The 12,612-nt window shown below is 34.0% G+C and overlaps 2 protein-coding genes across 2 annotated transcripts; both read right to left on the reverse strand.

Annotated features, from left to right (window-relative positions):
• Positions 1-2,265: 2,265 nt before the first annotated feature.
• Positions 2,266-8,032, reverse strand: Phum_PHUM297000 (uncharacterized protein; the record flags this gene model as incomplete). The annotated part of the gene is made up of 14 exons (XM_002427075.1): positions 2,266-2,494; positions 2,606-2,742; positions 2,821-2,969; positions 3,068-3,924; positions 4,015-4,319; positions 5,094-5,260; positions 5,575-5,723; positions 5,839-6,097; positions 6,191-6,520; positions 6,619-6,905; positions 7,305-7,529; positions 7,593-7,716; positions 7,747-7,854; positions 7,969-8,032. 14 exons carry the CDS (start codon positions 8,030-8,032, stop codon positions 2,266-2,268), a joined length of 3,390 nt encoding a protein of 1,129 aa, XP_002427120.1.
• A 2,096-nt stretch (positions 8,033-10,128) lies between these two features.
• Positions 10,129-11,063, reverse strand: Phum_PHUM297010 (uncharacterized protein; the record flags this gene model as incomplete). Its single annotated transcript, XM_002427076.1, has 2 exons — positions 10,129-10,262; positions 10,997-11,063. 2 exons carry the CDS (start codon positions 11,061-11,063, stop codon positions 10,129-10,131), a joined length of 201 nt encoding a protein of 66 aa, XP_002427121.1.
• Between the last annotated feature and the right edge of the window lie 1,549 nt (positions 11,064-12,612).

The following is a 12,612-nucleotide window of genomic DNA, read 5'->3' on the forward strand; positions in this document are numbered from 1 at the left end:
TGAAGTCCCGTTTCGTTGCGTTCGCAAACCTCTGCCCACCCGCGACCGGTCGCGAGGAGTAGAGTGTCGTCTGCGTAGCAAGTCAACGATACGCTTTCGGGAAGAACGGTCTGGGTGAGGACGCGGTCGTAGGCGATGTTCCACAGGAGTGATTCTGGAACCGATCCCTGAGGCACGCCGCAGAACACATCCGCCCTTCCCGTCGTTCCGTCCGGTTTCTCGTACGCGATCTTCCTCTCCGAGAGGAACGAACCGATTGTCGACGTCAAGTAGTCAGGCACGAACTTCGACGTCAGCCCGTCCCTTATCGCGGACCAAGGTACCGTGTTGAACGCGTTTTTAATGTCGATAGAGACGGCGATCGCGACGCCGCCCCGGCGATGTGTGTCTCGGATTCCGGCGCACACGCGGTCGAGTGCGTCGGTCGTCGAACGGGCAGCCCGGAAGCCGTACTGATTCGGAGAGAGGTCGTTCCTCCCTCCCCTGACTGTAAATGTTCGTCAATCTGAGACGCGATCACGCGCTCGGACAACTTGCCCTCCACATCGAGAAGACAAATCGGCCGATACGCGCTCAGCGTCGTCGGATCCCTGCCCGGTTTGTCGAGTAGAACTAAGTTCGCCTCTTTCCACGGTGTCGGGAATGTCGCCTCTCGGAAGCACGCGGTGTAGAGCGCCGAGAGATACGCACACAGCACCCCGGCAGACTTGCCGAGTATGCGATAATGCACGCCGTTCGGGCCCGGAGCCGAGCGCCTCTTAGAGGCCGCGTCGAGGAGGAGGCGAACCTCCCCCTCCGTCACTGCGGTGTCGCGGTCGCGGTTTACGTCGCCGGGGGAAACGCAAACGGTTCGACGCGAGGGAAGAGCTCTGCGATCACTTCAGCGAGAAACTCCTCCGTCATGCTGGCCGTCAGCGGTCCCGACGAACCTCTCAGTTTGTTTGTGACGAGACGGAACGGGAGACCCCACGGATCCGAATCCGCTTTGCTCAGAAGTTCCTTCCAACACGCCTCCTTGGAACTCCACCTCGGGCTTCCTCAAGGCATCCAACTTAAAAAATCCAATCCTAGAATTCCCGCTCTTAAAACATCCTATATCTAGCCTCCAAGTAATTGGATCACAGGAGTCACCACCACTTCCGGTTATGGATTCAAATGTTAGGATAAGTTAAAAATAAATAAAAAAATTATTTTATTTAAATTAAATATTTATTATGATATATATATTTTATATATATATACAAACACACACTCACACACATTCATAGAGTACGTGACAAATACAAATACGTTTTTTTTTTATTTTATTTTTTTTATTTATTTATTTATTATTATTATTATTATCATCATTATTAATTTTTTTATTTGATCGTTAAATGACGTCAGAGCGATAATTTAAAAACAAAGTCAAATTTAATTTTAATTATAAGTTTTTGTAATTTTTTTTTTAAACTTCCTTAACGAAAAAAAAAAGTATTAGTAATGATAATAATAATAATAATAAGTCACTTTACATTTATATATTCTAATAAAAAAAAAAACTCGTGCATAATTTCTAATTAAAATAATAATAATAATAAAATTAGTGCACATTCTAAATCGAATCGATTTTTTCAATTTTTTTTTTTTTTCATTTAAATTACTGAACACAAAAATTCTTTTTCATTCATTCATTCATTCATTCATTCACTCGCTCACTCAACCATTCACTCAATCGCCCGCTCACTCACTCACTCATTCATTTATTCATTCATTCATTTTCATTCACGCTTTTCTTTCGCTCGCTTACTTCTTTCACACTTCTTACATTTTTTTTGCTACTTTTCTTTACAAAAAAAAAAAAAATAATAATAATAATAATAATAGTATCATTAATTAAAATTATCATTTACGCGTAACGTTTAAATTTAAAATAATAATAATAATAATTATCTTTTCAATAAATGAAAAAAATGCGTCAAAAAAAAAAAAATTTTTTTAACTGTGGCCCGTACGCAACGAATTTTTTTTTTTTTTTTTTGTAAATACCCGGAGGAGATTCGATTTTCGATATCTCGGAGGCTTCGCGCATGTAAATTTTTTCATTCGATAAACAAAATGAGCGCACGAAACGGCCGGAAAAATAATAATAATAATGATAAAAAAGTAAAATTATACACGATTAAAGCTATTATCTACAAGTGAAGCTCGTCAGAATTAATATAAAAAAAAAAAAAAAAAAATTAACTTATCATATATTTATATATATGTAATACTGATATTGATTCAACAGGAGGAACTTTTCAATTCGTTGAGTTCCGCCAATATCCGTTTGTCTTGTGCTTCGGATGCATAATGTTCGGTTAACGTGGCCAAAGCCGTACGAAGACGATTGTTATCGGCTCCTAAAACTGCTATTTGATGTTCCTGAGCTTCGATCACTCTTTGCTTGTGCGTAAGAGTGTCCGACATTTTTTGTTGTTCCCTCAATAATTCTTCTTCGACGGATATCAACCTGATTATTATGAAAAGAAAAAAAAAAAATTTAATTAATACTTCTTCTCTCTCTCTCTCTCTCTCTCTCTTTGCTATCATGACGACGAAGAACGGGTACGGTGTCACTCACCTTGAAATAATACTCTTCATGTTACTCTCCGATCGATCTAAACTAGGATCCGGTGAACTTTTTCCAGAGTGTTCGCTCGTTTGGTCAAATTTTAAAAAATCCACGCTCGATTTCAATCGTTCTATTTCTCTTTCGTACTGTAAAAAAATTTACAACGTGGCATTAGACAAGTGAAAAAGAAGTATTAAAGTTTATTGTGAGAGTGATGTACGTACCTGTGATTGGTCGATGCTACGACCGATTCTACTGTGTACTCTATGGTTTTGACAACTTTCGTCGTCCGACGAATCCGTTATATCTCTCGTTGAATCAAGTGAAAGTCGTCGCCTCAATTTAGGACACCCTGATTTGTTTATTTCATTCTCTATGAAATTATTTAGTTCTATATTAATTAAAATCGTCATCATTAATGATTTAAAAAAAAAATAGAAGCAGACGAAAAGAAAGAAGGGAAAAACTCACCCAATAAATTTTGTTTCGAATGATTAACGGATGCGGGTTGATGATTTGTCACCGCCCTCCAATTGTTTCTAAGAGAGCATTGAGGATTTGTTCTTGGAGCTCTGATACCGGCAAACCGCCTGTTGACCGGAGGTGTCGGAGTCGAAGGAGTCGGTGACAGATCCGCTCCGGTACCGTTTTCTTCAGACGACGAACTGCAAGAATGCCTCCTTCGAACTTGCTGTCTTCTTTGGTCCATGTGATAAACAGGATTTGTGAATGCCAACGGCGCGGCGTTGGCATGAATGTTATTGTTCACGACGATTGGATGATTTCCGTTGTTGTTGTTGTTATTGTTGTTGTTATTTGTTATTGTTAAGTCGACGGGACTCGAACTCTGACTGTAGGCGAAACTTTGATAACCAGATGAAGCCACGTTCGACAATTGAGAAATGGAAATCTGACTTCCGTTGTTAACCGGTTCCGTCATTTCGTCATCGGCGTACCGCAACAAATCGGACATTTCGTCTAAATTACCATTTCCGTTAACGTTTCCGTTCATACCGTTGGTCAGAGACGATGTTATCACCCTGTTCTTTGGTTTTACGGGCGCTTGATGACACGGACTTCCACATGCGAACCTTTGCCGAGCCGGACTCTGAGTCAAATCGTTATTGTATTCCGATGTAATTTTAGCAGGTTGAAGTTTCGGAGATGGATGAAATGCATTCCTCGGAAGAGTAGAAGCCCTCGTCACGATAGGAGATCTTGTGTTTCCATTATTGTTTCCCACTGGGCATTCATTTGTCAACGTTGACGTGTTGCTTCTGTGACACGGACTAGTATTGGGTGTTGATCCGCACGTCGGGTCGTTAAATCTACATAAAAAAAAAATTATCATTATTATTATTTTAATTTTTTTTGGGACTTCCTCTTAAACTTTTGTCACATTTTTTAAAACCGCCTACCTAAATATATTTCTCTGCAGGGACTGATAAGTAGCCTGCGAAGTTTCCGACAAGTTTCTATTATCCGTCAACGGCGGCGAACTTTGTTGTCTCAAATATCCAGGAGGTTGAGTCAAGGACAAACGAATCCTTTCCAATATTCTGGGTAATTTTTCAACTTTGGCCAATTTGACGGGTGCAATTTTTTCCAAACATTCGAGCAATAGTGTGTGAAGTATGCTCAATTGTTTTCCAAGATCAATGTACCCGTCGAAATCGGTTGAGGTGATGTTGTGATGTGATGTGTTTTCTTTCTGAACGCGACTCTGAAAAAAACATTTTTTTTGTTATTTAAATTAATTCAACGAAATGATTACAAATAATAATAATAAACGAAATCTAAATTTAATGATGATGCCATTACGTCATTAATTAGCTTATTCCCCCTTTCTCTTCCCCCCCCAAAAAAAAATGCAATTTACATGAATGTTTAGCGAAACGAACATGAGAAAAAAAAAAAAAAATGTTTAATCATTTTTATTTACGTCGTTACGCAACGGTTTTCTTACGACTTAAAAACTCTTTCAAATGAATCAAATTACTATCATCATTATCATTATCATTATTATTATTATCATGTCGAAATGAATAATTTTCATTTTGGGAGTCCATTTTTTTTTTTTTTCGGTAACGGGATTTAAAACGTGGCATTAAAAAAATTATAATATTATCGCAGCTGTTTTTTGGACTTTTTCCTCTTAGTTTTCAATCATGTGATTTTTTTCAATTGGTATAATAATAATAATAATAATAATAATAATAATAATAATAATAATAATAATAATAATAATAATAATAATAATCGAGAGAAAACACAAAAAAGAAAAACCAGGAGGGAGTGAGGGAGGGTGGGGAACCGAAAAATTAACAATAATAATAATTGATCGAGTCTACACAAAAGGGAAAAAAAGAAAGAAAAAAAATTTTTTTTCTCCAGTTCGATAGATTTTGATAACGATAATAATAATAATGATAATTTATTTGAAAAAATAAAAAAAAAACCTTGATCAAATAATACTAATAATGATAATTTTACTTACAGAAATTAATTGAAGGAAATTCTTCATGGAAAGTGCTTCCTTCTCCAGAAAATCATTTAAAAATTCCATAAAACTTTCCTTTCCCTGAAACCTTGTAAAATTAGCCAACGTTTGAAGGGTTTTGGCAATCAACGTTAAATTTCTCGCTGCTTTTTCGTTGGGATATTCTGGATATTAAAAAAAAAAAAAAAAAATCACGAATTATTATTATTATTAATAAGTTTTTTGCGTGCGAAGTATACGCAACGATGCGTAAATAAAAAAACGCAATCGTTATCATTGCGTAATAATTTAGATCCTGATAAAAAAAAAAAAAAATTTCGTAATGAGTGACGCGTTGTTGAATTTCTTAATTTTTTTTTTTTTGTATTGTGCGATTTAAAATTTAAAAATCAATTTTCATTTCATTTAATTTCTTTCCCCTTCCCTCCTACTTCCCGCGTAATTAAATAACAATTAATAATAATAATGATAAATTTACCGTGTGTTATGTTAAATAAATTCGGTGACAAAATGGCCGGGCATAAAAACCTCAAAAATATAGAGGCTGATATCAAATTATCACTGACATCTTCCCTTCCTATTTCGATTAATCTTTCTTTGAACGTTGCAAAGCATTCCCTCAATTCCCTAAAAAAAAAAAATAAAATTTATTTATTACGATTGTTGTGTTTGTTGTTGTTTTTATTGTTTGTTGTCTTCGGGTTCGTTTCTCTCGATTAATATAAGCATTCAATACACGTACGTTGGAAAATAGGTATGCGAAGACATTATTTTCGACCATGCCATTTCAACGGCGGATCTTAAATTTTGCTGTTGCTTTTGAAGAGCTGCCGAATTACTCATTTTATCAGCGTCCACTTCGCAATCTTGACCGTTAGCAAGTACGTGTGTCACCAAACCTCCGAGTGTTTCTTGTAGGTATTTATCTCCTGTGAGTTTCAGGTACGCTTCCATTGCTTTCGTAGCCAACGAATTCCCTCTAAACATCAGCCTTTCGTCATCTGAAATACAACCCCAAAAAAAAAAAGGTCATTTTAAAAATTTTTTTTACAGCCTTTGATGACGATGAAGATGACTCCATCACAATCTCTTACCTATCCTATCGATATCCATCATGACCACGTCCGATAAAAATTCTTTGGCAAGACCCTGTTTTTGCATTATGTGAACAAGAGCAGTTGAAATGTCTTCTTTGGCTTTGACTCCTATAACGGGTTCGAGTAATTCGCATAGAGGACGATAATCGGAGCATATGTAATCGAGAAATTCTTGGTACACGTGAAGGGGCAATATGTCGACGGATTGAAATCTGCATTTTATTCTCAGAGCCGGACATTCTTTAGATCCTTTTTCCGTTTTCACCGGATACCATTTTTCAATGTAATATCTCGACGTAACCTCGTGCACGGGTATGTTAACCGTACCTGAAAATCATTAAACGACCCAATTTAATATAATTTACTTGCGTCCTTTCCTTTCGTTCCGACGTACTACCACCACCGCTACCCGACTACATACGTACCGATCAAAACGTTTTTATCTCTTTTCTTTTTCCTTTCCGCTTCTCTGAATAGATTAACGTTAATTAGGTTAACTTGCGGAAGCTGGTAAAAATCAAAATTTTCCGCCCAAAAGCAAATTTCTCCTTTTTGCTTTGCCGACGTTCTTGCGTACAAAGTTTTGTCCAGGCACAATTCGCAAAAATATTTTTTCTTGTTCGCAACCCCTTTAACTTCGACTATTGATATTTTCAACGAATTGTCCTTCCTTCTCATGTGCTCTTGATCCGGTTGAACGGATTTTCTTAAACTGTTCGATGAAACAGGAAAAAAAAATGATGAGAGAGAAAAACTCATTAATGATTTGACCGACCATTTTTCTTTTTATTATTTTTCAAAATACCCGGAAGGAGAAATTTTTTTTTTAAAAACTCGTCACTAACTTTCTAATGAGGTATCGAACTGTCATACTCGTTTTTTTTTTGTGTTCGATAATAATAATACTCGTTTGTATTTAAAAACGAAGGGAATAAAAATAATAATAGTAAGAAAGAAATCTAGGGTAAAGAGATTTTTTTAAAAGTTTTGAATGCAACACAAAACCTCACTTTTATACAATGATAATAATAATAAAAATGATGAATGCAACAGGGTTTCTTTTTTCATTTGACGTTAAATAATGGTGGCTTCCGCGGATTTAATTTTTTACCTGTGAACCCATTTGTCTCTTTCGTCAGCGGATCGACAGGAAAAATATCTTGGATTTCCCGTCGGAAAACTTATTTGAAAACAATGTTTTTTCCCTAAAACGGAGGGATGAAGAGGTTTTATCTCTATTCCACCCGTACCCAAATCCATGGTCTGCATCACGCTTTGACCGGACAATAAAGATTCGTGAGACCTTGATGTCCGTAATCTCGGTGGAATGGCAACTCTGTAATAAGTTTAATTTTATTTATAAAAAAATATTAATTTTAACAACCTGTTCTATTGACACTTTTCTCTTGCGAGAGTTTTTCCCTCGTTTCCTGGATTCATATGCCTTTCCCCCCCGTCCCTGTCTTGCCTCCGTTCGAGTATTTTTATTACAAAATACTCGTAGCGAGTTGTTGTTGCGAGTACTACTCGCTCATAACAAAAAAAAAAAAAACCTGCTAAACCTACCCTTCTCCATCTACAACTCGTTTTCTTTCTAGCTTTGTGACACTTTTTGTTCTTTTCAACGGATTCGATCGAAACGACCTCTTTGAGAAAAAATTCTGAAACAAAAAAAATAACAAACATGCCAACAACAACTTTCAAAAACGTTTTGCTACATAATAATGTCACCGCAAAATTAATTTTTTTTTTCTTTTCGTTTCTTTTTTTTTTACCGATTAACAGTTCATAAACACACAGACTAAATCGAAAAGTATAAGTGTTTGCGTATGCGCACATACAAACGCGAAAGAGAAAGGCACAAACATATTCGTTAAAAGCGTTAAGGTATTTCAGGTTGTTCTTGTTGTTGTTTTCTCTTCTGCTTCTTCTTCTTCCTGTTAATGATTAACTAATTAATCACTTTTAACCTTTCAAACATCTTTCTTCTCTTTCTTCTTTAAAACTTTTCTTGTTATGTTTTTTTTTTTTTTGTCCACTGCGTTGTGTGTACTCTCGTTTGTTTGTTTGTTTGTTTTTGCGGGGGTCCGAGATTCGAGAGATTATTAACCCGATGTGACGTGGTACTAAATTTAAAACGACAATTTTTTTTTTATTAAATTTCATTTCACAACCGAACGTCATTAACGTTGTTTCCCATCGTTTTTTTTTTTTTTAATCATCTACGCTATTCAATGAATGAATGAATGAATGAATGAATGAATGAATGAATGGTCGGCCGAACGAATGATTGAGTGAATACTTTAAAAAAAAAAGAGAGAGAGAGAGAAAACCATTTCACGTTTATTGTTGAATTAAATCCGAAACTTTGACAATGAAAGAAAACGCCATGTTTTGTTTGTTTGTTTGTTTGTTTCTCTCTCTCTCTCTCTCTCTTTCTCTCTCGACGATAAAACTGATATTAGTATAACGAATGTAAAAATTCAATGAAAATTTAATAATAATAATAGTAAACTTATGATTTCACATAAAACACTTTTCGCGCGTGTATTTAAAAAAAAAAAATGTCGAAATCCTACACACATGCAAAAGATTACTGATAAAAAATAATAATGATAGTGATAATGATAATAATAATATTATTACAATAGTTTGTTCTAATTATAATTTCGACGCGTGTAAGATTTTAAAAAAAAATTGCGATTGTAAAATACAACAACAACAACAACCAAATCGTAAAAATAAATAATATAAAATTTAAACAAACAATTAATAAACATTCGGGGAATTAGAAAAATTACGCGACTTTCCAACAATTTCAACAGCACTAACAACAACGCAATACTCGCGTGAGATAGAAATAAAACAAACAAACAAACAAACAAAAATTTGCGGCAGATTTTTCTTTTTTAATGTCTTTTTCAATTAAACAATAATAATTCAATACGAAAATAAACAACGTCGTTGCGTAACTCTTTAAATCCGCAGTTTACACATTTTCATACCTAATATTTTCACAGAGCGCGATCGTAATAATAATAATAATAATAATGACAATGATGATGATAATGATGACGATGTTTTTTTCTCATTCTGGGAACGTAACCAAAAAACTGATATTTTTGATTACGTTCAAAAAAAGAAAACAGAAAATTTATTTGTAATAAACAATGGGAAACAAACAAACAAACAAACAAACGGTCACTAGACCTTGACACTAATCGTTTATATAAAAAAAAAGTTTTTTCCCTTTTTTAAGGTATATCGAATAATGAAATTGCCAAATTGTAAAATAGTCATAATAATAATTATTATTATTATATTTTTTCCATCCTTCATTAATGTTACAAAATAAAACGAAAAACACTCCGCGCGTGTGCATCCGTATGTTTTCTTAACGATGACGATAATGATGATGATGATAATAATAATGATAATAGTGAAACGAATTGTAAAATGTCGGTCAGTTTATTTCGTGTTTACAAAAAAAAAAATTCAATATATTTATATTAATCAGGCTAATTTTTTTTTTTTTTTTTACGATGTTTCACCTGGTTTTTCTCACGCCACCGATTCGTATTATTATTATTATTATTATTATTTCCTCCGAAACCTCCGTTTGTTGTAAACGTTTGTTTATCGCGAATGCAAAAACGTCACGTAAAAAGATTTTTCTTTTTTTCAAATTCCTTTTTTTTTTTTTTTTTTCGTCTCCCTTTCCAAATTTGTATCGATAAGAAAAAAAACATTTCCACGATTTGTTGTTTGTCCTTTGAATACAAACGAATAAAATCCTTTCACTCGATTGGTATCGAACGAGATATCGATTTTTTTTTTAAAAAAATTTTTTATCGTCAGTAACACACGTGTAAGTTTTTTTTTTTGTTGGTAAAATTGGGTTACGGGGAACGATTAAAAAAAAAAAAAAAAAAAAATTATAATAAAGTGGAAGTAGAAAAAAATTTGATTCTTACCACGATTCTCGAGGGTGTTAATTCCAAAGCTCTGTTTCCCAAAACGGGAGTAGCCGGTGCACTTCCTCTCCTACAAGCTTTTTCATATGACGTATCTGTAAAAATCCAAAACAAAACGAAAACACTTTAAAAAATATTTAAAAAAAAAAAACCGTGTCGAAAGAAAAAAAACTTTTTTTTTCCTTCCACGTCTTCAATCACTTCCACACCGAGAAATCAAAGTCGAGTTACTTTCACCCGCTTGCAAGGAAACATAAAAAAAAATAATGATAATGTTTTTAAAAAAAAAAAACGGTAAATTTCAATCATCGACCACGTCACACGAATACAAGAGCAAAACTGAACAACGCGTTTGTTAGGTAGTATAATACGCTAAAACAAACCTAAACCTACTCGTGTCATGTGCAAAGAGGGCACAACCAACTAACGGGAAAAGAAAGAAAGAAACCAGCCAACTTTTTTTTGCCATTTTTAACTTTTTTGCTTCCACATCATCCTTCCCTTCCTCTCTCTTCCCCACCGTTTTCCCCTTTACGAAAATCTATTTGCACGATAAAGTTTAAACAAACGAAAAAAATTTTATTAGGTATCCTCATCCATATTGCGCATTTAATATTGATTTCGATTGTTTAACCTCGTTCGAACGGAAAATTATTTATAGCGCTATTTTATATGAAAACCAACAAAAAACAAACGTTTGGCAAATGTCTACGTATGAAATTTCTCCTCCACTACCACTACCACCACCACAACCACCATCACCACTACTTTGACCGATGTAAGGTAAAAATCATTACCGCGTCATGCAGACAACTCGTTCGATTTTTACCTGTCCTAATCACGAACCACGGTAGGACTCTTAAATTGCTCCGATTACCATTACCGGCAAACAACATTGATTTTCGTTCATTATAAATGATTAGCTTATGTTATAATAATATGAATAATAAATTAAAACGAAAAGAATTTGACCTACTATTGAGAGACGACGACGTCGACGTTGTTGTTGTTGTTGTTGTTCCTGAGTAGAACAAACAAAAAAAAAAAAATTTTTTTAAAGAAGGCTATACGAGAGTTTGTTAACGTTAACAATGTACGCGAAAGTGGTACGAACGCCCATCGACTTTTTCTTCTCTTTATTTTTTTCAATAATGATTAAACGACGACCGATTGACATTGTTGCCGTTTGGTTTTCACAGCGTTGCATTCGTATTGTAAATCATTAAAAAAAAAAAAAAAAGATTATCGTACAACAATAATAATAATAATAAAAAACGATTATAATTTTTATTACCCCTTAACCCGCAGCACGTGTGAATCAACTTTTGAAACGTTGCATGCAACAAACGTCGTACAAACGATTGTTTAAATAAATCTATCATCATCATCGTGTGTGTGATGCGTTGTTGTTGTTGTTATTAATTTAAAAATAAATTTATTTATTTATTAAAAAGGGATTTCCTTCGATTTGATTCACGATTATTAACGTCTAGATGATAATAAAATTCGTTAATGATTGATTAAGTGCAAAAAAATTTCGCTCCTCCTGGTGCTCCTGCTGCTACTACTATTGCCACGACATTTTTCACGCGTTCGAGTTAATAAATTCTTTTTAAAAAAAAATTTTTCCCGATACCATTATTGTTAATTTTCCAAGCTGAAGTTTAAATCCGAATTCAAAGTTTTTTTTTTTTTTTTTTTTTTTTTTTTTTTTTTTGGGAAAACAAATTCCGGACGTTAACGGAAAAAAAAATAACCTTTCCTTGAACCAAACGTCAAAACCCGGGCCCAAGGTGGGGGCAATAGACAAAAGGGTTCAACAAAATAATTATAATTAAAAAAAAAAAAAAAAAAAAACTTCATCTCTTTGTTTTGTTTTTTTGGTTTTTCTAAAACTACGATGATGTTATTCGTGCGCGTGTTTTGATATTATCATTATTATTATTATTATTTTATTAGTTTTTATCATTATGCTTATTGACTTTTATCATCATTATTATTATTAATATCATTGATTAAAATCATCGAGTTAATTTTAATATGATTTCGTTAGCGTTCGATTGATTAAAATAAATTTTATTATTTTTTTTTAACTTAAATAAATCGATTCGATATTTTTTTCGATAATAAAAATGGCGGCTCACTCGAATTTTAGTCTAAAATAAAAAAAATTAAATTAAATGACCATACCTGTGGTCACTTTCCAGGTTTTTTTTTTTTTTACTGGAAAAACTATGACTTTGACATAATTACGTTTTGGAAAAACACAAAAAAAAAAAAAACTTTCTAAACTTATTCAACAGTGAACGTTGTTGTTGTTGTTATTAACTAATGCCACGTTTCAATCGATATGATTATTTTTAAAAAATTTTCGAATTCGATGGCGGGAAAAATTTTTTTTTAAAAAAAACCCCAGACTTCGAATTCATTTCATTACGAACAAAT

Source organism: Pediculus humanus, genomic scaffold (assembly GCF_000006295.1).
Source record: "Pediculus humanus corporis 1103172107679 genomic scaffold, whole genome shotgun sequence".
In the NCBI taxonomy this organism is placed as follows: domain Eukaryota; kingdom Metazoa; phylum Arthropoda; class Insecta; order Psocodea; family Pediculidae; genus Pediculus; species Pediculus humanus.